Raw genomic sequence first — 26143 nt, 5'->3', positions numbered from 1 at the left:
GCAGACAGATGGGGAAAAAAACCCGAAAATGTGCTAATGGAGTTGCAGTGAAGATTCACACAGGCTAGATGAACTTTTGTGGCAGATTGCCTACTAAGATATCGATGAACTGCCACAGTCATCACAAAGCTGATTATAGCTGAGTGTTTGAAGTCAAGATTCAGAGAAAAGTTGTACACAAACACTTATGATGAAAACAAGGATGAATGAAAATAAAATAAAATTCTACAAAATTGCTTGTGTATTATTTAATGCTTTAGAATATTATGATTTTACTTACATATACGTAATTTTATTGCTACATATCTGTACTAGGCAATGACAATAAAGTTGTATCTATCTATATATCTATCTATCTCTTTGCATTTTTAATGGCTTATAGACCAAGACAATACATATACAAATAATAATAGAATCAAAGCTGATATTCTACATATTAAAATGCATACAACTGAGCTTATATGTTTCTAGTGGCCAGAATTCATTGCTTACCTTCCAAAAATATGCATTATTCTAATTAATAATGCTGCAGAAAATGTTGTACTTTCTTATGAGATCATGTCTTTCAGATATCAGAATACAAAATGTTTATCAGCACTGAAAAAAAATGTTTTAAGTACTAAATCATGTCTGTTTTTAATTTAAAGAAATAGATTCCTCTCCCAATTTTGATACAGCTCTAAATATATAATGTATATGAACATTAATTTATAATAAACTAAAACATATTGAGTGTAATATTAATACTACCTATTAATACCCCTTGTTTCTATCACGTTTATTTATTTATTTGTATTATTTATTTTTTATTTTTTTTGGAAAAGCTTCAAACAGTTCCCTTCAATACAGCTACACAGGTAAGAAACATTAATAATTTAATTTCAGCCTGTGATCAGTCTTTGAACAAGATCAAGCTTGTTCATAATTTTGTTATTCTTAGTGTCAATATTTTTCCCCCAGAGTGGACTGAGATACACTCTCTCAAATATTATTGTTCTTTACATGTAGAAAATAGATATATGTTATTATTAAACTCATACTAAGCTTTATTTATTTCTTGGTATAACTCTCCTCTAGAAATCTCATTCAACATCCAGGTTCAAATGTGTCTAATGAGATATTGTCATGTGCTTTGGGAATGTGCTTTCCTGTGTATTAGGTCTGAATATTCCTTGTATTTGTTAACATTAAACAATGAATTGTATAATAATAGAATCATATTGTATAATTGTATAATGTGTGTATCTTCAATTAGGTCATGCTATATCTAAGCTAGCCATATTAACCCTATTTTCCCATACTGCACACTAGAAATGCAAGACATTCCAGCTTTATCTTATCTGACATGTTACAAATGTTACACAAATTCCATTTACAGTTATATAGAATTCAGGAAGCATTAAAAAAGAAAGCATTTATACTTACATAAATCTATTGTACTAGTCTCATAACATCTAAATTGCTGTGCGCTTTTTAATACTTGGTTACAATTTGTGTTTTCTTTCAGAAACCATCACCTACTTAGCTATCGCTTCCCATCACTGTGCTAGGACGACGGCTTAGCTGTAATTGCACAAGTCCAACTCGATTGATTGAACTTTTTAGTGCGTTTCGGAACAAGGAGCTGGAGAAGCAGTAGATGATGGGATCCAGGGCACTGTTCATGTACGTGAACCCGATGGACAAGACAAACAATAGACTGGACATTTTGTAAGCTTCACAGTATAATTCCGACCTTGTTCTCAAATAGAGTGCAGTCAGTCCTGTGGCAACTCCAGGGAGGAAACAAAAGATGAAAACTCCAACAATCACTAGGACAGTGTGAATAGCCTGTCGCACCTTCTTTTCTTTGTCCAACTGCCGCTGTCGTAATATGCAGGAAATTCGAATGGAGCAAAAGAGTAGTAGCAATAGAGGGAGGAAAAACTCACCAATAAATATCGAATAGTGTAGCTTAAAAGCAGTTGTGACATTTTTGGGGTTAAAGCTCCGGCAGTAAGAACTATTCCCCTCGTTTATAAGCATGTCGCTAGTCAGCAGAGGAAGCCTCATTACGATTACAGTCACCCAGATGAAAGCAGCAATTCCTCCAGCTTGGCGTGAGCTAATGAAGTTGATTTTATTATGTGGATGGACTACTTTAAAATATCGATGCACAGCCACAGTACTCATGAAGGCGATGCTTGCTGACCGATTGACTGCTAGCATGAAGAGGTTGATCCGACACCAAGCATTACCGAATATCCAGTTTTCATTGCGCAGATAGGCATCAATTCGAAATGGCATGCTCACCAAGAGGAGAAAATCAGCCAGGAGTAAGTTAAAGAGATACAGGATATTGGGTCTCCATGAGCGAATGTAGCGACAGAAGATATATAGTGCCATCAAGTTTCCGGGCAGGCCAAACAGGAGCTCAATGATAAGTAAAGGAGAGAGAAAGAAGGGCACCAAATGTTCTTCCGTACTACAAGTAGTATTGGTATTGGACTGCATGGTATTCATAAGATTTCAAAAGCTGAGTTTCTTTACAGCCCCTATTTTTTCACGTGTCTGTAAGTGTGAATTGAGCTTCCTCTTTTGGAACACAGCTTAAGTACAGATCTGTCAAAACACAGAAACAGGAAATTACACAACATTTAAACTGTAAAAATATTAGACAACACAATATTTAGTCTTTTATGCCACCAATGTAATATCCCACAAATGTAATGCAAATTTTTTTTTCTTCTGTGATATCTTATTCATTATTTGTGTCTGTATTTATGCCTATAATTTTGCTGCAAAACCCAAAAATAATTGATTGTTTCAATTATTCAAATTTTACTTTCCGGGGACTATATTAAACATCAATATAATAGCTAGCAACCTACATTAATAATACACAACTAACTTGTATTTCAGCATCATCATACCAACACAAAATCCACTAAAAACAAATGCTTCCTTATGTTGTAATCTAAAAAAAAGATAAAAGATTCAAAAGATTACAGAATTGTTTTTTAGCCTATACACATACAATAAAAATGGAAATTTATATAGTCTGTGTAAAAACCTGTAATGATATGTATGTAAAGATCTCAGTGCATATCTCATAGAAAGGTATCTGTTACTCACCCGAGAAGAATGTTAGTCTTAGTCAGTGCCCTAAGGGTGAGTACAGGCAGGAAACTGCAACTGTGATCACTTATATGCAAGTTTACTCCCCTCTTACACTGTGATAACGTCACTGTAAATTTAGAGAAGTCATTTCAAATCTTGAGTGATTATAAAAACCCTAAATTAATAATTGCAGATAATTAGCCAAGTGCAATATACCTTTCTTTTCATTCATTTCTTTCTCTTCAGGTATTTTTTCACTTTAACTTTTGGGATGCATGCTTCAAAATAGCCTTGTGATGCAGTTAAGGCTAATAATATCTGTCAGTTTTAATTCATGTTTATTTCACTTGTATGTATTTAGCTGTGCTAGTCTGGGCTAAAAATGTAAAGAAGCTCAGGGATCATTACAGGCACATTAACCAAACAAACCTCTTTTTTTACTGTACCCTTTGTTGCCAAATTGGACATATGAGATTGACATGTTTATAGATTGTTTCTTGTAATTATTAACTTTACAAACTGTGAGAAGCAGGTAGGCTAACAACCATGAAGTTCTTCAAGGTTAGAGGGGACAGTAGATTTACTTCATTGTTTCCTGACATACAGAAAGTTACATTTACATTTCACAAGATCTAAACTCTGATATAAACCATGAAAAATTACCCTCTTGTAAAACGTTTCACTACATGAAACCTAAATAGCTAGAAATTCAGGCATAGTGTGGCTTCACAGGAAATAGATGTTGTGACATGGCATGCCCTCGAATGAATAAGGAAGTATTTCAACATACGGCAGAACAAATCACTAAAACATCCTGCCCTGCGAGCTAAAGTGCAAACATATCAAGAATCAAAACAGTCTGTATCAGTGTAAGGAAAAAATTAAAAACTGTAAACCTAAATATCACAACATTAAAGGTGCCATTAAGGGAGAAATCCCTATATGTCTTGTTATAAAGTAAAGCAGGGCTTCATGCTATTGTGCTATCATGCTAGTGGCTTTTGTTCTCCATTCCATTTTAGAACATCTGGAACACAAAAATACATATGCTAGGCTTCTCTTTGTTGATTTTAATTCAGCATTTAATACCATCCTGCCAAACAAGCTCCAAACTAAGCTTTGTAAGCTTGGACTAAGCACTGTATTGTGTAACTGGATTATGGACTTTCTAACGAATCGCATACAGTGTGTGCGAGTAGACAAATACACATCATCCTCAGTGCGTATTAACACCGGGGTCCGCCATAGATGTGTACTAAGTCCTCTACTTTATACACTCTACACACATGACTGCTGTGCCTCCTGTCCTTCTAACTACATCATAAAATTCACTGATGACATTACGGTGGTAGGTCTCATCACTAACAACAATGAGTCCTTATACAGAAGGGAGGTGGAACATCTGGCAGCATTGTGTGATACCCACAATCTGGCCCTCAATATTAGGAAGACCAAGGAGATGATTGTGGATTTTCATAGAGATAAAGGGACTATTCATTTACCACTTATTATTGGCAATGGGATTATAGACAGGGTCACCAGTTTTAAATTTCTCAGCCTAACTGTATCAGAGGATCTAACGTGGGGTAATAATATCACCTCTGCCATAGGAAAGGCCCAGCAGCGCTTCTTCTACTTGAGGAAACTGAAAAGAACCAACCTTTCTTGGCAGCTTTTGGTGAACTTTTACCGTTGTGCTATAGAGAGTGTGCTGACATATGGATTCTTGTTGTGGTTTTCCAGCTGCACTAAGGAGGAACAGCAGGCACTGCACCGGGTGGTGAAAGTGGCGGGGAAAATCATCGGGACTAGTCTCCCGGAGATTAGCACCATCTACACCACACGATGCCTTCATCGAGTGCACAACATCTTGCGTGATCAGCATCACCCTGCACGTCACCTGTTCCAGCTACTGCCCTCGGGTAGAAGGTACAGGTCCATACGCGCTAGAACCACCAGACTGTCCCACAGCCTTTTTCCAACGGCTGTGAGGCTGCTGAACGAGCAATCACCCCCCTCCCTGCCCCCACCTATCATTATATACCACACATCACTATGACAATAACTGTGAACTGGACTTTGCATTGCTGCAGTACACATGATAAACACAATTTCTTGGTTTGACCCTTCCCCCCATATTCTATTTTTTTGACATAACCATTAAGAGTACTGCACTGCTGCACTATGGTTGCACTTTATTATATGCCTAGAAAGATGATGCTTTAATATCTCGTTGTTATTTATACTCTGTTATTTATAACAATGACAATAAAGTGAACTGATTGATTGATTGATTGATTGATTGATTGATTGATTGATTGATTTTGGAGCAGAAGTTAAGCTTTGCCTATAGCCTTTGAGTGTCATAACCCCAGAATTGTGGAATGCCATCCCCATGTCTGATTGCTTAACTCTTACTATTTCATCTCCTATTAGTGGTATACCCTACTCTGTGTGTGTGTGTGTGTGTGTGTGTATGTGTGTGTTGATCTTGAGGCACTGCTTGGGTCATCTGAGAAATGAGGAAGAAGCACTCCTTTAAGATTTCTGCATTTCTACATGCCTTGTTGTGCTCAGCTAAAAGCACTCGCCTCTTCATCATATACACTTTCGATTTTGTTCATTATGAGTGCTTTTATTTTGTTCAATTTCAAATTCATATTCCAATTTTTATATGCCAAATACACAACCATACACAGTACAATATGTAGTGAAAAACTGTCTGTGTCATTAAAGTAGTTCCAATAAAAAATATAAATAGAACTACTATATATGTAAATTTGGATTGGTGGAAGAACAGTATAACTATTGTGAAAGTGCAGATGTGTGCAATATGTAATATGTCGGCAAAATATGATTGAGGGAGTGGGTGTTGTGCAGTGAAGTCCAGGAAAGTCAGATCTCTTGTTCTATGTGTTGTCCTGGTTGATGGTCTGTATGGCCTGTGGGAAGAAGTGCTTCCTCATTCCCTGATTGCAACATAGAGAAGAGACCATTAGCTTCTTAGCCTTGGTCCAGCACTAGATAGAATGTAGATAGAATGTAGCTCAAAGAGCTCAGTGTGGCTGTTATGCTCAGCTGATCACACCACCCTCTGGAGAGTTTGCCTATCCTGCTTGGTGCTGTTACCAAACCAGGCTGGGATGGTTCCTGTCAGGATGCTCTCGATGGTGCAGGTGTAAAAGTTCTCTAGGGCAGTTCAACATCCCTTAATTGTAAGTGGTATAGACACTGACTGGCCTTTCTCACCAAGTTGTTAATGTGACAGAACCACAACAGGTCCTGCATTCTGCATGGTGTGAAAACGGATTAATTTGGAATTTAACAGCAAACAAAAATGGGGCTGATCTGAGTTACACTAAAACACTAAATATTATACTGGTCTCTAGTCACTTGGTGAAATGTCTTCAAGTCAACCTTCTGTCATGGTGTCTGTTATTTTGTGTTTAAATATATTTGTATTGTGATCATACTACTACTACTACTACTACTAGAACTACTACTACTACTACCTTTACTACTACTACTACTACTACTACTACTACTACTACTACTACTACTACTAATAATAATAATAATAATAATAATCGTTTTAATTATTAATGTTGTTGTTGATGTAGATGAAAAAGGGAAAGGGTTTAAATATGACATCACTACCTCCTCAGCCAACAGGAAACAGTACCCAGAACACTAATCTTCCTCCCCACAGTGGATCCTTTGTTTTATACTGTTATACTCATATTAGAGGATATAATTTAGCATTTTCAGATCATAACATATCATTCTCCAGCAACCTGCCCATTCAAATGTATTTGGGACCAGTCACTTACATCATCCAATCAATATGAATAAAATTTTTCTACGCATCAGCAAGCCTCTATCTGTCTGTGTTTTAACCTCTTACTATATATCTACTAATAAACTCATGTTAAGCTTCGTCTTTATATATTAAAAGATATGGTTATAAATAGTTATATATTAGAAAATATACACAGGAAATTCCATTCCATTGTGTGAGCATGGGTGTGAATGTGTGAGTGTTTATTTATGTATGTAAAAGTATTCTGGACTCTGATCACCAGTGACTCAAGTTATTTAACACTTTTATTATAGTGCACAGAAAAACAAACAGAGGAGGTTAATTAATGGTGCTATGAAAGGTTCCCTTATTGAAAGCCGCTGCAAAATGCAACATAATAAGAAAACCTGTCTGTACTCACAGAGAAAATCTGTATGCTTTTAAGAAAAAGCTCTCATGGACTTATGTATCATTTATCTTTATTTTTATGTTTCTTTTTGGAACTCCATGCAATTTTTGTTTGCAATTTTTGTTTGTGTAATTTCATGTGATATCTCTTAGCTTTTTTCGAGAAGCAGAACTTCGCAACCACAGCTCTTTGGTGGTACTCTAATAAGGAACTTGACCAACTAAAGATATGCGCACACACACAAATATGTGGAAATATTGAAAAGCTTGTAATCAACCATTTTGCAGAAACAAGTGTACAACCTGAACTTATTTATAGTCATCTATATCCTTTAATGCTAGCCTGATTTATCACATTTAGATGAGCCCATAAAGGTTGCTTAAGTACACCAGAGGTAGTAAATCTAAGAGTTAATCATTACATGATACACAAAGTAAGCAACTGTTATCTACAAAGTCCATAAAAACATTTATTATAGTTAAAGTATGAGTACATCACTGCACACCAGTAGAATATTTTCAGCGGATAAAACATCAGTGTGTTAACTGAAACATAACCATTTGTTGTGTTGGTTATTATCGGTTGACTTAACTATAAAAATATATTTCTATACAATGGCCTCTAGTGTATATACACACACTCAGCATACAAGCATAAATCTTCTCTGAGTATCAAAAATTTGAAAGAATGACCAAACTTCCAATATATATGCTATATTCATCATGTTTTATTATGCTTATTTACTGTTATTATCTCATGCACACAATGGAAGATGGGACCTAGGCAGCACGTTTTTTGTCTCTCCTTTTGTCTCTAGGTTTAAAAACCTGTCTTAAAAACTAATCTGAGGCAGGGATGTCTCTACCATGCTCTGGTTTAATGTTTAGCTTGGGCGAAATAAAGCCCATAGATGAACAGGAAAATGTGGAAAGCTGTGGCACACTGATGAGCAGTACTGACACAGAGATGGAATCCAAAACCCTGTATCCAAGGAAAGGGCACTCAAAAAGTAAGTAGTAGTAAGTATTAAATGTTCTATACGCATATATATATATATATATATATATATATATATATATATATATATATATATATATATATATATATACATATATTTTCCTATGGAAATTAAACGGCTGTGTTTTTGGCATTTAACTCTTATATGCATGCATGATCATTCATGGGATAATATGTGGTAGCACTGAATATAGATATATTCATATTTCATTTAAAATATAAAAATAATTTTAGTTTTCATTCAGACATTTAGCATACAAGTCGCTATATTTGATGTTACTACCCTGATGCTACTAAAGATACACCAAGACATGCTAAAAGTAGTTAGGAAAATCTTTTCAAATTGGCAGCTATAGAAGTCCAAGTCTGTACATGTCTCACTGGTCAAGAGAAGGATGATGCATCTGATTGTCTAGTTACTGTGAAGGAAAAGGCAAATACATACACAATTAAAACAATGATGTAACATGGCAGTTAATAGGCTTAATAAAAGTGTTTAATAATTAGCTTTAATTAAAACATGCACAATACAGCAGTTCTTTCTTTTATTTTTAATGTTCTTTCCTCACTCAAGCCAATAGATTTTGAGATTATAAATAAGCAGTGATGTCAGTAACCCCGCAGATGAAAATGTAATTCATGTCACTTTAAAGTGGTCAAAAGCCTCGCACGCTCTTCCTGTGGAAGAATACTGACACATAATAAACTCATCGTGTTGAATTTGTGTCAAGTGGCAATTGTTGAAGTGAACTGTGTAACCGGGTAGAGTAATTAGTAAAATAACTGAAAATGTTTGGGTTAAGAATATTATAATGGGATGATATTCTCTTCAATACGTGTCAAAAACCATCGTTATCTAAACATGTATAAATATATCCTTATAACGTTGGCCTGTCATTTTTATTAAGTTATAGGACCTGGTGCTACATAAACATACAACATAAAGTTTAAACACACACACACACAAAAACAGCAACACAGAGCTATTACAGAAGTTTGTCTTAGCCACATAAAGTGCAAAGTGTGCAACTAGGTGCAAACAGTGCAGAAACAATAAGTACAAAAAGACAACACAATGTGCAATGAAATATAAAATGAAATAATATGAAATGAAATAATGTACAACATTTGAACTGTAGGAAAAAACAGGTAACTAATAAGATATATGATTATAACATAATATAATACATTTAAACAAGCCACATTTCAAGGGAGTGTGTTGATTAGATTTTAGAGGGGTTTTTTTCATCTTGACACATGGATATTTGTCACTCAGTGGAACTACAGAAGTCAAGAAACAAAACTTCAAAATAGTCTAAAACATTTACTGGAATGTGGTTTTACTAGTGTGAAGGCTGATGCTGTCTTCACAGAAAATTTATTATGTCGTTTATGGGAGTTATATGCCCAAAAGGTAACCCCATTATTAGATGAACATGAAGACCTTTGTTTTTTTACCAACTTCTGAAATATGCAAAGGCAAAAGCACTGCTGACTATAACTGTGAATCACCAATAGGAATGGAAATGATTAAAACAGAAACGTCATTACTAAGCAATGTTATATATTTGTCCACTAGTTAATAGAGAACAAATTTTAATCAGTAAAGAATGTTTCTGAAAGTAAATCGATTTGTACTAACAATGCACCTCTGTTTCTTCCTGGAACAGATCCTGGTGTTGATGTGGGAGCCTCTGATTATCCTATTGAGCAAGCCTCTCTGATGCTCTCACCCCTCTCTCCTCTCGCTCGCCTCTATGTCTATGCCCTGCATGGATGTGTGTGTGAGGTGGCATTTACTGCTATCTGGAATTGGTATTACACTCATGACCAAAGGCTTCCTGGCAACACCAGCTTGTGGTCGCTCCTTATCTATAGCTTGGCTATGTTCTTCATGGAGAGCTTGAGTGCATGGCTTCAGCAGAGACACTTCCACTTACTGGTCCGACTGACTGTTTACATCTTGTTCATATACCTGTGGGAGTTCAGCTGTGGGGTCTTGCTCAGGCTGTTGGAAGCATGTCCATGGGACTACTCACATTTCAAATATAATCTCATGGGACTCGTGACCTTGGAGTATGCTATACCTTGGGCGGTGGCTGCCCTCCTAGCAGAGAAACATGTCATTAGGTATACACTGAAGATACGATTGAATGGCTAATTAATGCTAAAATTATTAGTTTGGTTAATAAATCTTTTTTTTTGTATAAGGAACATTTATTACTGTTAGAACTACAATAAAATATGTCAGATTCAAATTTAATTGGTCCCATGCAAAGTAAGACATGCAGTGAAATTTTTATGAATACCCATAATTTACTTCCATACAGAGAGGAGGAAAAAATATATAGAATAAGGACCAGTGGCTGAAACAGCATGACTGTATTTTGAATGAAGTGCAGATGTGTAAGCAATATATGTTGAATCAGAGTGAGGCAGTGAGAGCTGTTACAGAAAAGTTCCTCATTTTCTCCGTGTCGGCCTTCAGTGAGAGGAAACACCTGACTTACCACTTCAGAGTGAAGAGATCATTGTTCATGTGGCTTAAATTTCCAATAATGTTTTGAAATTTAGCTTTGAAAGATTATTGTGCATTTGTGGTTTTTGCTGAGATAAGTGAATTCTTCGGTAAATGAGGGCACAGGATGAGGTTTCAAGCTGGTCCCACTTACAGGAAATAATAAAGACATGTAATCAAGTTAAGACATGATTTTCAAATGATAGTAAGCCATAAGTGATAGCTTCATACACTGGAAGCCTGGCTTGCCCTATAAAGTGTATATTATTCATCACTCTTGGTGGCATGCAATATTTTAGTGACCCAAATTATCAGATATCATATTGCCTTATTGTGCTGTCCTTAGAGACTCTGTGCTTCTGAGGACTTCTAAGGCAGGTTCAAGTAAAAAGTGTTTAATAGGAGAAAAGATTAACACTTATTGGACAGCAAGTTTTAACACATTGTAATGCTCTGACCCAGATAACTTGTTATTTCCTTGAAGGCAAATAGTCTGTAATCCACACGTTTAATGGCAGGTGCACAGACAACATACTTCTCTGATACATGAGAATTTAACTCTTTCTTGCATCACAAATAATAAAAATAAAGAACAGGCAGAGCAAACTTATCATCTACCATGGCTTTCATTACACCATCACAAAGTTCTCCTACGTCATCATAACTTAGCGTGTATTACGAGTAGTCAATCTCTTGAAGGGCACATTGCACAATAATGTGATTCATGTTAATGTATAGGTTTGGCCATTATAACATCAGTTAAAGAGTCTTTACTGGAAGCTTTGCATCACTTCTTCATCACTGACAGTTCTCCATATAATGAATGAGAGAAGTGACAGAACCTTATAACCTAATGGCAGTCACTTAAACAGTAATGAACATGACTGACATTGAAACATATGGGCATCAGTCATAATTGCTTGGAGTTGCGGTAGTGGTTAGTTAAAAATCCTAATCCAAATGTCTTACATACTAGTTTGTCTTGTTATTTTATTTTTGCAAATTTATTTGCTATTAAAAAGTAATTTGCTAATTAATAGTAAGTGTAAATGTCTGTTTTTTGCTTTTTGTCTGCATTATTTCTAAAAATTTGTTGTTTCTACGTCTGTAAGACACAGGTCTTGAGTGAAAATTAAGGAAGAAAGCAGACCAATGGCAAAATGTAAAAGTTAGGGAGCAAAAACACAGTTTTTCTTTTTTGTTAAATAAACTGAGTCTTCAGTTGTACTTTTTCAAATATACCTTCAATTGTAAATTTGTTATGGAGAAGTTAAAAAAACACAAAAAAACAAAAACAAAAACAAAAAAAAACAGTATGAGTTAAACCAGTTATTTGTCTTAAATCATGTCATTCAACAACTATAATAAAGTTGGGTGAGTTGGAGTGGTTAAGATCATGAGTATAAAATATGAACACCAAGCATAAGCAGCTTCCAAGTACATTTTAGGGGTTAGGGGTTAAGTGTTCAAGGAAGAGGTGAGTCTTTAAACATTTTATGAAGATTTCTGCTGTCCAGTTTGAGGATGGAAGTTCATTCCCCCAATGAGGGACAGTCAGATTGAATTGCTTCTGTAGCCTGCACAGAAACCTGATCTCAACCTCACTGAACACCTTTGGGATGAACAGGAACACCTGAACACATGAATTAGGACATTGATGGACATTAATCTTTTAGGATCTTGTGGGTAAAAGGACACAACCATGGTCCGAAATCTAATAGAAAGCCTTCTTGGAAGATTAGAGGTTATTATAACAGCAAATGTGGATTAATTCCGTATTATTAACCATTTCTGGAATGGGAAGTTGGTCATGTGTCCACATACTTCTGACCATCATTGTACTGATGCTGTATCATCAAATTATCTATACCATTATAGATTTGAGAATTCAACAGTGATATTTCCATGAAAATATTTATAATAAACTAACAGGCACTTTAATATTTAAATAGGATGGTGTAGTTTTATTCATTTATTATTTATATTTTGTATTTATTTTTTATTTTAACATAATATGTTTCAGACACATTTGTATTTCAGGCAAATGTCATCTTTTTTCCTGCAAAACACTGGTTTAAAATGATTTGATAAAACCTCTCTAGAGAGAATAACAAGAGTCTAATGCCTCTTATGTTCGGAGAATGCTTATAAAGGGATCTTAGACACTCTTCCATGCAGAACATTTCAAGATCCTTCAAATTGTTATTGTTTTGTATGCAAATTGCCACAGGTTCCCAACAGGATTCAGACCTGAAATACTAGCTGCAAAGCAACCTGGAGTTATAGATGATCCACCATATTATTTTACACTAGGGTATCATATGCATTTCCTTGTCTGTAGTTCCCTCATTTGCCAATTATTCTTTTGTGAATGTTTGACTTTTGAGTTTGACTTGAACCAATCATAAAATGATAAACAATTCTAGCTGTAGTTACACTGATGTTTGGTGAAGTTAAGGAGCTGTAATTTGTGGGCTGCTCTCAGGAAGGGCATTTATCCTGCAAACCATCAAGCTTGTTTGTGAGGAAGTGGTTACAGTTAAGCACAAGGCAACCCCAAGAATCAGTTAAACTGAAATTTGTATACGTGATATTTGGTTTTTCTTTTACTTCCCTCACCAGCTTTGTCACTCTGTGGGGGATAGTATAGTATAGTATATATATATATATATATATATATATATATATATATATATATATATATATATGTGTGTGTATATATATTATACTCTGATCAGCCATAACATTAAAAGCACTGAAAGCTGTAACACTGATTATCTCCTTATCATGGCAGCTGTTAGTGGGTGGGATATATTAGGCAGCAAGGGAACATTTTGTCCTCAAAGTTGATGTGTTAGAAGCAGGGAAAATGGGCAAGCGTAAGGATTTTAGCGAGTTTGACAAGGGCCAAATTGTGATGGCTAGACAACTGGATCAGAGCATCTCCAAAACTCTCAGCTCTTCTGGGGTGTTCCCGGTCTGCAGTGGTCAGTATCTATCAAAAGTGGTCCAAGGAAGGAACAGTGGTGAACCGGTGACAGGGTCATGGGCAGCCAAGACTCACTGATGCACGTGGGGAGAGAAGGCTGGGCCGTGTGATCCGATACAACAGACAAGCTACTGTTGCTCAGATTGCTGAAAAAGTTAATGCTGGTTCTGATAGAAAGGTGTCAGAAAACACAATGTATCGCAGTTGCGTATGAGGCTGCATAGCTGCAGAGCAGTCAGGGTGCCCATGATGACCCCTGTGCACTGCTGAAAGCACCAATAATGGGCATGTGAGCATCAGAAATGGACCACAGAACAATGGAAGAAGGTGGCCTGGTCTGGATTGCCAGGTGCGTGTGTGTCACTTACCTGGGGAACACATGACACCAGGATGCACAATGGGAAGAAGGCAAGCCAGCGCAGGCAGTGTCATACTTTGGGCAATGTTCTCTTGGAAAACTTTGGATCCTGCCATCAATGTGGATGTTACTTTGACACGTACCGCCTACCTAAGCATTGTTGCAGACCATGTACACCCTTTCATGGAAACGGTATTCCCTGATGGCTGAGGCCTCTTTCAGCAGGATAATGCGCCATGGCACAAAGCAAAAATGGTTCAGGAATGGTTTGATGAGCACAACAACAAGTTTGAGGTTGACTCCAAATACCACAGCACACCTTCAGGGATCTAGTGGAGTCCATGCCTCGATGGGTCAGGGCTGTTTTGGCAGCAAAATGGGGACCAACACAATATTAAGCAGGTGGTCATAATGTTATGCTTGTCTCCCCTATGTCTCCCCGTGCTTGGTGGGTTTCCTCCGGGTGCTCCGGTTTCCTCCCACAGTCCAAAGACATGCTACTAGGCTGATTGGAGTCTCTAAATTGCCTGTAGTGTGTGTGATTGCGTGAGTGAATGAGAGTGTGCCCTGCGATGGGTTGGCACTCCGTCCAGGGTGTATCCTGCCTTGACGCCCAGTGACGCCTGAGATAGGCACAGGCTCCACTTGACCCGAGGATAAATCAGATAAGTGGTACAGACAATGAAATGAAATGAAAAAACATACTGATAAAGCATAACATTATATATATATATATATATATATATATATATATATATATATATATATATAAATATATTTGACCGTTTCTCTGCATTGTTCTGCATTGTTTATCTGATTGTCTTTTATTAATTTACAATTTATTTTTCTTGAAATTTAATTGTACATTCCTCTAATGTATAAACTGCTAAGCAGCAATGCTTTTATAGTGTAATGTAATGTTAAGGCAGATCACAGACAAACATTTTTCTGCCACTACTTAGAAAGGTCTCTTCCTCTCTGGATTTTGAACAATGTACAAGGCAACACAATTGCTGGCCCTCTGCCAGTGATACCTAAGGAGAACACATGAATACACACACACACACACACACTTGTGTAACAAAACAACCAGTAATGACTGAAACTATGCAATAATTTCCCAAACAAGTGCTATTTCTAACTGCATTTTACAAGTACTACTTACTCTGTTGATTCAAGTACCAAAAGACAGTCGCCCACAGAGAGATTATAGTCTTGGCCATTCATTGTGACATTTGAGGATCCCTCCTAAATTGAATGACAGTAAAAAAAAAAAGACCACTTGAACAATGACCAAGTACATACAACAAATTAAAGAATTAAATTTGAGAAACATACTAGCTGCCAGATCCATCCATCAGTAGGCCTTTTGGATGTCTCTGATTCTCCAGGACCATACAGCATAACCTGAAACATAATCAAATAATCATGGATGAAATAATGATCAGTATTCCTTCATTGATTCTGTCTACTAGACTCTTGATAAAATATCTTTTTAAGTAAATTACTTTGAACTGACAAATCACTTATTTTTAATACCTGAATAACTTTGATCAGTGTAAAAAGAAAAGAGAGAGAGCACCATCTAAACATGCAAATGATGAATATTTTAAAAGCCCACATAAAAAATGGAGTAACTTGTAGATGTATTCCAAAATGCAAATAAATGAAATCATATTTTTATAACAGGAACAGTTAACAAGTTTAGCATCAAACAAATTAGGCATTATGAAAACTGCAGGCCATGTGCCAATCCTGTTTCCTAGAATAACCCAGACAGTCACTGCCACATGTGTCAATACCCACAAATCAGCTCAGTCAGCCAACAGCTTGCACATAGATCTTGTGAATGTTCACTAACATTTGATTTCCCTTGAATGGAAAAGTTAAACTGATTATTTGATCCTCAGATGTATGTCGATTGTGAGTGCCTGTAATAGGGATTCAAGTGTAAACACATTGCATTTCCACAGGCTCCATTTGTGTGGAATTAATGTTCACATGTCCACAGGGACAAACAGGAACCGTGTAAGTATCCTTTATTTAACCTGGATAAAACTCATTGAAACAAAATGTCTTTTACAAACAACCTGACCAATAAGGCAGCAAAGAAGACAGCAAAAAACAAAATAAAAAAAATAAAAAACATTGAAAAAATAGTATTGAAGAAGCAACTTCCAATATGGCTATACTCAAAAGTTATTTCTAAATGCCATAAATTAAACTACTGAAGGGAGCACAGTAAGTTTTAAGTGTTTTTATAAGTTGCATCCAAAAGAATTTTTTCCAGCTCAGTCTTAATAGCAACTCCTCTGAGCAAAGATTATAATGTCTGGTTTAATTTTCCACATATAGATTTATAAATAAAACAGTACCAGAGTGAGTGCCATGATAAGTCTAGAGGTGGGAGTTCTTATCATGGCACTTTAGCATAAAAAGAACAGTGATGGATTTTATTTTGTTTTATAATCACAACCAGTAATAGAACATAAAGTGCAGTGAAAAGGGTGTCTATTTTTTTAATATTGGACTGGGGCATGCATACGCTACCAGTCAAAAGTTTGGACACACCTTCTAATTCAATGTTTTTTGTTTAGTGACTTACAGGGGTTGGACAATGAAACTGAAACGCCTGGTTTTAGACCACAATAATTCATTAGTATGGTGTAGGGCCTCCTTTTGCGGCCAATACAGCATCAGTTCGTCTTGGGAATGACAGATACAAGTCCTGCACAGTGGCCAGAGGCATTTTGAGCCATTCTTCTTGCAGAATAGTGGCCAGGTCACTACGTGATGCTGGTGGAGGAAAACTTTTCCTGACTCGCTCCTTCAAAACACCCCAAAGTGGCTCAATAATATTTAGATCTGGTGACGGTGCAGGCCATGGGAGATGTTCAACTTCACTTTCATGTTCATCAAACCACTCTGTCAGTCTTGCTGTGTGTATTGGTGCATTATCATCCTGATACACGGCACCGCCTTCAGGATACAATGTTTGAACCATTGGGTGCACATGGTCCTCCAGAATGGTAGTCCTTGGCAGTGACGCGCCCATCTAGCACAAGTATTGGGCCTAGGGAATGCCATGATATTGCAGCCCAAACCATCACTGATCCACCCCCATGCTTCACTCTGGGCATGCAACAGTCTGGGTGGTATGCTTCTTTGGGGCTTCTCCACACCGTAACTCTCCCGGATGTGGGAAAGACAGTGAAGGTGGACTCATCAGAGAACAATACATGTTTCACATTGTCCACAGCCCAAGATTTTCGCTGCTGGCACCATTGAAACCGACGTTTGGCAATGGCATGAGTGACCAAAGGTTTGGCTATATCAGCCCGGCCATGTACATTGACCCTGTGGAGCTCCTGATGGACAGTTTTGGTGGAAACAGGAGAGTTGAGGTGCACATTTAATTCTGCAGTGAGTTGGGCAGCTGTGGTTTTATGTTTTTTGGATACAATCCGGGTTAGCACCCGGACATCCCTTTCAGACAGCTTCCTCTTGCATCCACAGTTACTCCTGTTGGATGTGGTTCATCCTTCTTGGTGGTATGCTGACATTACCCTGGATACCGTGGCTCTTGATACATCACAAAGACTTGCTGTCTTAGTCACAGCGAGACGTGCACCAACAATTTGTCCTCTTTTGAACTCTGATATGTCACCCATAATGCTGTGTGCATTGCAATATTTTAAGCAAAACTGTGCTATTACTCTGCTAATTAAACCTTCACACTCTGCTCTTACTGGTGGAATGTGCAATCAATGAAGATTGGCCACCAGGCTTGTCAAATTTAGCCATGAAACCTCCAACACTAAATTGGCCAGTGTTTCAGTTTCATTGTCCAACCCCTGTATTTTCTACATTCTAGAACAATACTGGAGATTTCAAAACTATGAAATAACACACATGGACTTAAGTAATCCATATGTAATGACAACAAAAAAACAGTTGTTATTTTAAGACATGAAGGTCAGGTGTTCTGGAATAGTTCTTGCAAGAACAGTATTGTCAAGTGCATTTGCAAAACCCATCAAGCACCATGATGAAACTGACTCACATGAAGCCCATCCCAGTAAAGCAAGACCAAAACTTACCTCTGCTGCAGAGAAGTTCATTTAGAGTTACCAGCCTCAGAAATCACCAATTAACAGCACCTCAGATTAGAGCCATTATGAAGGCTTTACAGAGCATCAGTAGCAGACATATCTCAATATCAACTGTTCAAAGGACATTATTGTGTATTTCGGCCGCCTTCAGCATTGTTTTACAATGTAGAAAGAAATAAACATCAGGAAATACCATGGAATTAGAAGGTGTGTCCAAACTTTTGACTGGTAGTGTATATATATATATAAAATATTTCACCAGAGGTCAAGTATAGGTAAGAATGTTGTTGACACCAAATACTTTTTAGCACTGCTAGGAAAACAAACTTTCTAAAATAATTTTTATTTTATTTTAAATTAAATTTAAAAACAATATGGTCATGTGGCTTGAATGAAAACGACAATTCCCAGGTACTTGGTACTTGTGTTCAATGTTTGTGCCTTTAACACTTGCGATTTAAATTAAGGATTGATGACCACACTTTTGTATTAGTAAAAAGCATTCATTTGTTTTTTTTCCCCCCACATTTAAAACCAAACTAAGTTTATGTAACTGTAGCTGAAACAGGTCAAAAGTGGACTGTAAATATTATAATGTCTGTGAGGCAGAAGATGCAGAAGAGTAAAGAACTGGATTATCAACAAATATTATTTATATGTAGAAAGAATAAAATTTGACCTAAAACAGACCCTTGAAGAACTCCCTTGAAAACTGGTAACCCAGATGACATTGAGCTCTGTATCTATATCCAACCAAATGCTTGATTGGATAACCCAATACCAATATGGCCAATATGACCAACTGTGTCAAAATCTTCAGAAAGATCAGGGAAAAGTGCTAAATTTGTACTAGATCACACAGGTTTCCTTCTTACCTCAGTCTCAAACTGAGATCCAAACATGTTCAGTGGTTGTCCGCTGACCAGTGCAGGCTTCTGCTTCTCCACCCAGTCTTTGAAGCAGAATGGGGTCATCACATTCATTGTGTTGAGAGGGAAAGGTGCTGGCTTGACTGGATCATCTACAAATATTCATGTTAGTAAATTTTGTTGTCAAAATTGTCAAAATTGTTACACTATATTGCCAAAAGTATTCGCTCACCTGCCTTGACTCGCATATGAACTTAAGTGACATCCCATTCCTAATCCATAGGGTTCAATATGACATCGGTCCACCCTTTACAGCTATAACAGCTTCAACTCTTCTGGGAAGGCTGTCCACAAGGTTTAGGAGTATGTTTATGGGAATTTTTGACCATTCTTCCAGAAGCGCATTTGTGAGGTCACACACTGATGTTGGACGAGAAGGCCTGGCTCTCAGTCTCCGCTCTAATTCATCCCAAAGGTGTTCTATCGGGTTGAGGTCAGGACTCTGTGCAGGCCAGTCAAGTTCCTCCACACCAGACTCTGTCATATATGTCTTTATGGACCTTGCTTTGTGCACTGGTGCACAGTCATGTTGGAAGAGGAAGGGGCCAGCTCCAAACTGTTCCCACAAAGTTGGGAGCATGGAATTGTCCAAAATGTCTTGGTATGCTGAAGCATTCAGAGTTCCTTTCACTGGAACTAAGGGGCCAAGCCCAGCTCCTGAAAAACAACCCCACACCATAATCCCCCCTCCACCAAACTTTACACTTGGCACAATGCAGTCAGACAAGTACCATTCTCCTGGCAACCGCCAAACCCAGACTCGTCCATCAGATTGCCAGATGGAGAAGTACGATTCGTCACTCCAGAGAACGCGTCTCCACTGCTCTAGAGTCCAGTGGCGGCGTGCTTTACACCACTGCATCTGACGCTTTGCATTGCACTTGGTGATGTATGGCTTGGATGCAGCTGCTCGGCCATGGAAACCCATTCCATGAAGCTCTCTGAGCACTGTTCTTGAGCTAATCTGAAGGCCACATGAAGTTTGGAGGTCTGTAACGATCGACTCTGCAGAAAGTTGGCGACCTCTTCGCACTATGCGCCTCAGCATCCGCTGACCCCGCTCCGTCAGTTTACGTGGCCTACCACTTCGTGGCTGAGTTGCTGTCGTTCCCAAACACTTCCACGTTCTTATAATACAGCTGACAGTTGACTGTGGAATATTTAGGAGCGAGGAAATTTCACGACTGGATTTGTTGCACAGGTGGCATCCTATCACAGTTCCACGCTGGAATTCACTGAGCTCCTGAGAGCGACCCATTCTTTCACAAATGTTTGTAAAAACAGTCTGCATGCCTAGGTGCTTGATTTTATACACCTGTGGCCATGGAAGTGATTAGAACAACTGATTCTGATTATTTGGATGGGTGAGCGAATACTTTTGGCAATATAGTGTATATTTGCCCTAAACTATAATTACACCTTATATGTCGCAACAATGGAAAGATTACAAAATAGAGCTATGTCAGTGCAAAGATTTTTGGGAAGAGGAAACATTTCTTTAGCTATGAAGTTTCAGAACAGTTGCTTATATATTACTTGAAAGGAAAGAGTTCGAAACAACAGCATTCCTTCCTAGAACTGGCTGCCTACCCAGACCGAGCAAACAGAAGAGAAGAGCTTTAGATAGAGAGGTGACCAAAAGATTGCTGTGGCTGGACTTCAGAGGTCCTTTGCTAATATTAGAAAACCTGAAAAGGTCAATCATTTCTATAGCACTTCACTATTTGGGCATTTATGGTAATGTGGCCAGACAGAAGACATGCCTTAGTGAAAGATTCATGCTAACTAAATTATAGTTAGCTAAATTAAATGCTCCTAAGATCTCTCAGATCATGTGAAAGAACATTTTATCACCTGATGAAATCAGAGTGCACTTTTTAGCCAGAAGGTCAAGTGTAACCACTTACTGCTCATCATCTGACCAATTTCATCACACAGTGTTGACTGCATCATGCTGTGGGGACTGGGAGACAAGATAAATTGTAAGATGAAGCGATACAAAAGCATTGCTCAACCTGCTCAAGAGCGCTCATGGTTTCAGGCTGAAGGTTTGCTATTCAGCAATGACCCAAAACACTCAACCATGACAACATAGGAGTTTATTGGGACAAGAGTGGCCTAGCCAGAACCTAGACATGAACATTTCTGGAGAAACCTGAAAATAAAGTATAGTGACACTCCCTATCAAAACTGATAGAGAAGAAAATCTCCAAGAATCCTTCATACCTAAGAGGGCTTACAGCTGTGTTCACCGCCAGTGTAATTTAACAGATTACTGATTGAATCTTCAGAATATTTGAGAAATTGTGAAGTGAATTATTTTTAAAAAATTAATAAAACATTGGGGGAAAAGGTTTTAATAATTCTTTTTAATGAGGAAAAAGTGAAAGGATCTGAATATGATCTGAATGCATTGCTCATTCTATAGGCCTCATATTGAAAAGATTGCAAAATATTGCGTTATAGGAGTGTGTTTCGGCTTCCCCATCATGCCGCAACAAGAAAAGTAAAAAGTAAACCAACAAAATAAATGTTGATGATCAGAATATCAGAAATGACACATTTATATAGACTCCACAGTATCCATAACAATAAAGAGAAGTGTTCATATAAAACATACTTTCAAGTACCAATGATTGGTTTCCGTCTAACCACTGATGCAGAGGACAAAAAGCAGTTACCTGGGTCAGGTTTTCCTGTCTTGTGCTGCTTCGATGCCATAAACCTGTCAGCAAAAACAAAGTTTGTCTGTATAGTATGTGCACTCAGAGAGCATTTTTAGACTCATAACAATGACTTACTCCTGAATAACTGGAACTAGCTGAGTGCCCAGGTTCTCACAGTAAAACCAGCGCTCAAACAGGATGTCAGTGGTGTTATCCACATAGTACCTGGAATAAAAAACAACTGCTGGAGAATAAATGTGAATATATATACATCTGCTTAAATTCTGTGGTATTTCTGGCTGTGTTTGGAAAGTAAGTATACATACAGAATTAAAGGGCTACACACTCTGGACAATGGCACAGTTAAGAACATTTGGGAAATTACTTGTTCTTTGTCAAAAATCATAGTTAAGAGATTTGGATTATGGTATTGTTTCATTTACATGGTTAAACCTTAGTCAAACTTATAGTCACTTATAGTTACTTATAGTCAATCCTTTTTATTAATTCATCCATTATCAGAATCTAAGAATACCACTTGGATATGGCGATGGATTTGAAACTAGGTCCTACAGTCGGGTTTGCATTTAGGTCTCCTTCATCAAACTATAATGAATTCAGATCTTTTACTGATGCTCATACTTTCAAAAGCTCCTGGTTACACAATTGCACTTGACTATATGCAGCTGTAGTAGGGAAATTACACTCTCTGCTGTTCTTTTTACTTTTGAGTCTGGTTCCTTCCTAATATAGTCTCAGGAGGTTTTTTAGTCCCACCTTTGCATCTGGCTCATTCATTAGAATAAATAAAGACAATTTTTAAGCTTTGTAGGTTTTATTCTGAATTTTTATTTTCCTGTAAAGCTGCTTTGTGAAAATATCCATTGTTAGCCACAATACTAATAAAACAATACATTACAAACCAGCTTGATTGGTTACCTTTTTGAGAAATCTGTGTACTCTCAGTGTTTTTTGTAAAAATGTATTGTCACCACTTTTTTAATGTAATTTTACCATTGCATGTTTAACAAGTATGTCTTGACACAGAGGACCATCCAACCACTTCCTGTAGCACTTATCCTAAACAGCGTTACAGGAAACCTGGAGCCTATCCCAGACTGGGGGCACAACAATTGAGAAATACCAATCAGCCTTCAACACGTCTGTGGACTGGGGGAGAAAACCACCGTATCTGGAGGAAACCCCCGAAGCACAGGGAGAACATGCAAACTACACACACAAAAATTAAACCCCCAACCCTGAAGGTGTGAAGCAATCATGCAAACCACTAAGCCACTGTGCCCACTGCATGAGGGCCTACTGATTATATTAAAGCAGCACATGTGACATAGTTTTAATAGTATCTGGCTATGTTACCGGAGACAGTCTGTCTCAGAGTGCAGTCGTCTCCTCTCCACCACTAGTCCCACTGTATTGGCCTGCCTCTGAGGAGAGTGAGGGACTCGTGCTGGCAGCAAAAACATCTGGCAAAAAAATAGGACCATAACATACATCACATTTAGACGGTTAACTGCATCCAAATGATAATACTGACAAGAGTATAAAACAGACAAATCAGTATCAGAGTCACAGCAAGAAGAAGCAAAATGAAGCTGACAGTTTAGTCAGCACCAAGCCATGATTCGATTCCTACCTCTCCTTCACGGATGTGGACATCTTTGTGTTTGCCATTCTCAATAACTTTTAAGACCATGTCTCCCCGGATCTGGTAAAACAACTGAGACAAGACATGACAGCTGGTTCATACCATCTGTGCTGTATCATTTCAGCTATTACATTTAAAGGGAATTATTATCAATAATACAAATTTACCTGAAACAAATATTCACCAGAAAATTATATTGAACTCTATTTTCTATATTATAGTGTAGTGTTTATCATTTTATTGCACCACTTCCCAATTAAGTGCCACCATATTTAGGCATGCGCTGACCTCTACTGACCACACCAGTGCTCAGCATATCAAATAATATCATTTTTTTTTTAACACAACTGGTTTAACTCATTGGTTCATTTCCCTTTCTTTATTTTAATTTTTTTTTTAATTTTTATTTATTTTTAATGAACTGGGATTTTTGCAAGGATGTGGCTCAGAGGACTGGATTTCATTCCAAGAATTCAGGAATGCAAAGTTAACATTCTTTAACCAATTTTGAAACAAAACTACAATCTAATTTAATTTCCTTTTTCATTTATTTTCTTACTGCTACATTATACACAGTATGTGAAGTGTAAGCATAGTCAAACAGTAAAAATTGCAAGTGGTTAATACTTGCAAAAAGACAAAAGGACTTTGTCCTTATTGTGTAACGTAACTGTTGTTTAGAGGGTCAAGTCCAAATCCTCTAAATGTCATGCAAACTTTGTGACTCATGAAAGTTAACATACAACATGTAACTCATGACAGTTACAGCTACATTTGTTCCAGTGGCATTAGTCACTTCTAATTCAGAAAGCTTTAGATTTAGACATTGTGGGTCAGTTTTTTAATGTATTTGAAGGCCATCACACTAAAATAAAAATAAAAAATCATGAATTAAATGTGCAAAAATTTAAGGAAAGAAAACTAGAAACTAGACCCTAAGATTAACTCTAAGTATAAGTATTGTTGTAGTTATTAATGAGTGAGTTGAATTAACACGTTACAAATTGGCTTAAGGTTTATTATTTATTTATTTTGTAATAATTGAATAATTAATTGTCATGTGAGTGAGTGAGCTGAGCAAAAGAAAGAGATTGCATCTGAAAAGCTACTCAAGATCTTTTGATTTTGTACATGGTTCTCCTTGAGCATGTACAGGGAGAAAGTTTAATACAGTGCAAGAGCATGCAAGAGCTTTTCTAACAGTAATGATAGTGCTTATAGTATAATTATAGGGCAATCTCCTACAGGGGCAGTCTAAACTCAAATCAAATATTGAAGTGACATCAAAGAGAGAAAATCAATGTCTTTCTTCAAATGGAGAAAAAAAAAATCAATGGATGTCTTCAAATGAAGCAAAAATCTAATAATTAGTATGAGAGCCTTAATTTGCCCTTATGACAATTTTCATTGCAAAGTCATACTTCACCTCTTCACCTTCTTCTATGTGGTAATCCTTCCGTATGTTTGGACCACCAACAAACATGATATTTAGTTGATAGAAGAACCTGAATATAACATATTTTACTTCTTGAGTTCAGTGTAGATCATGTTAGCATAAGAATTTTAAACAGCTTAACTATTATCTAATCTACTTACATTAATTTGTTGCAGACTGGTGGTAAGAAAGAAGCCTCATTCTCCTTAATCCACTCGTCTATGTTGATATGAAGAGACTCGTTTGTCATTTTGCTTATTTGGTTTAGGCTATAGAGTTATGGCAGCAGCAGTTTTAAGGACTTATATCATGCTCTGTATTTACTCTTCACCCATTAACATTGTACCTGTTGGCAGGGATAAAGGGGGCGGAGGGAGGAGCACAGACCACGTGGGTAGGAGTGAAGTTATGCTTCAGTGAAATCCTTATTTACAGTTCACTGGTTATCTAATAGTACATACATAAACCATGAACCCAGACCTTTGGAAGTTGTGGAAATCATTCAAACCACAGGGTTGATAAACTCCCTTCTTGAAAAAATGTTAGTGAATTTGATGAAAGAAAAGGTAATGGGGGGAAAAATCTATTAGTTCTTGGGAGGAAAGTTTGATTATGGATTTTCATTTCCTTGAACTGTTTTTGTTATCCCTTATATTATTATTTGAAACTGAGGTTTGCCTTTCCTTTTGTTACTTCCGTCTATCTTATTTCTTGTTTTTTTTTTTTTTTTTTGACAAACAGGTTTAAAGAAAACGATGTGATGTACATACACTGTTTTGCATGAAACTGCAGAGGAAGTTGATATTCTTGTGGTGTGTTCTACGGGGCAATGAAAAATATAGAATTTATGAGACTAGAGAAGAAGCTCTATGCTATGAAAATAATTCAAGCTAGTATTAGTAGTCTTTACACTGAGTATTAAACATTTACAGCAATTGTAGTAAGTTAACAGTTAAATGTTAATTCTCCTTGGCTCAGTTTATCAACCACTGCAGGTGATGACTTTGTAGTCCTTCACTATTGGCGCAGCTGATGGCTGACTTTGGCTTGTTATGTATAAGTAAGTATAAAAGGCATAACTCCAAAAACATTAAATGGTCTATGATATTGTCCTTTGTTAAAGTAATCAGACTCGTAATCAGACAA

At 37.1% G+C, this 26143-nt stretch overlaps 3 protein-coding genes across 5 annotated transcripts; 1 reads left to right on the top strand and 2 right to left on the bottom strand.

Annotated features, from left to right (window-relative positions):
* Positions 1-223: 223 nt before the first annotated feature.
* Positions 224-3169, bottom strand: hcar1-3 (hydroxycarboxylic acid receptor 1-3). Its single transcript, XM_058386464.1, has 2 exons — positions 3115-3169; positions 224-2601 (listed from the first exon to the last, which is right to left on the bottom strand). The coding sequence occupies exon 2, from the start codon at positions 2500-2502 to the stop codon at positions 1522-1524; it is 981 nt and encodes a 326-aa protein (XP_058242447.1). The 5' UTR covers positions 2503-2601; positions 3115-3169; the 3' UTR covers positions 224-1521.
* A 4190-nt stretch (positions 3170-7359) lies between these two features.
* Positions 7360-10485, top strand: LOC131350923 (transmembrane protein 229B-like). The gene is made up of 2 exons (XM_058385936.1): positions 7360-8316; positions 9995-10485. The coding sequence occupies exons 1-2, from the start codon at positions 8163-8165 to the stop codon at positions 10483-10485; spliced, it is 645 nt and encodes a 214-aa protein (XP_058241919.1). The 5' UTR covers positions 7360-8162.
* On the bottom strand, positions 8515-25337 carry haao (3-hydroxyanthranilate 3,4-dioxygenase). 3 transcript variants are annotated; one of them, XM_058385933.1, is made up of 10 exons: positions 25159-25337; positions 24989-25067; positions 23551-23634; positions 23274-23380; positions 22032-22121; positions 21912-21955; positions 19177-19322; positions 15528-15596; positions 15355-15437; positions 8515-12475 (listed from the first exon to the last, which is right to left on the bottom strand). In XM_058385933.1, the coding sequence occupies exons 1-10, from the start codon at positions 25245-25247 to the stop codon at positions 12397-12399; spliced, it is 870 nt and encodes a 289-aa protein (XP_058241916.1). In that variant the 5' UTR covers positions 25248-25337; the 3' UTR covers positions 8515-12396. The 3 variants fall into 3 exon arrangements, 2 of the variants coding, with proteins under 2 accessions (XP_058241916.1, XP_058241917.1); XM_058385934.1 differs by having other exon boundaries at positions 12462-15223; XR_009204318.1 differs by lacking the exons at positions 8515-12475; positions 15355-15437; positions 15528-15596; ... (4 more) ...; positions 24989-25067; positions 25159-25337 and adding an exon at positions 19403-21905 and having other exon boundaries at positions 19188-19322.
* Between the last annotated feature and the right edge of the window lie 806 nt (positions 25338-26143).

This window comes from Hemibagrus wyckioides, linkage group LG03, assembly GCF_019097595.1.
Source record: "Hemibagrus wyckioides isolate EC202008001 linkage group LG03, SWU_Hwy_1.0, whole genome shotgun sequence".
Lineage (NCBI taxonomy): Eukaryota > Metazoa > Chordata > Actinopteri > Siluriformes > Bagridae > Hemibagrus > Hemibagrus wyckioides.
This window is presented reverse-complemented; position numbering and strand designations above follow the sequence as displayed.

Coding starts and splice junctions, on each gene's coding strand:
- hcar1-3 (XM_058386464.1), bottom strand. CDS start 2,502: ATGAATACCATGCAGTCCAATACCAATACTACTTGTAGTACGGAAGAA.
- haao (XM_058385933.1), bottom strand. CDS start 25,247: ATGACAAACGAGTCTCTTCATATCAACATAGACGAGTGGATTAAGGAG. Junction 23,635..24,988: donor ACATAGAAGAAGGTGAAGAG/GTGAAGTATGAC, acceptor GTCTTGTCTCAG/TTGTTTTACCAGATCCGGGG. Junction 23,381..23,550: donor TCCACATCCGTGAAGGAGAG/GTAGGAATCGAA, acceptor TTTTTTTGCCAG/ATGTTTTTGCTGCCAGCACG.
- LOC131350923 (XM_058385936.1), top strand. CDS start 8,163: ATGTCTCTACCATGCTCTGGTTTAATGTTTAGCTTGGGCGAAATAAAG. Junction 8,317..9,994: donor AAGGAAAGGGCACTCAAAAA/GTAAGTAGTAGT, acceptor TTCCTGGAACAG/ATCCTGGTGTTGATGTGGGA.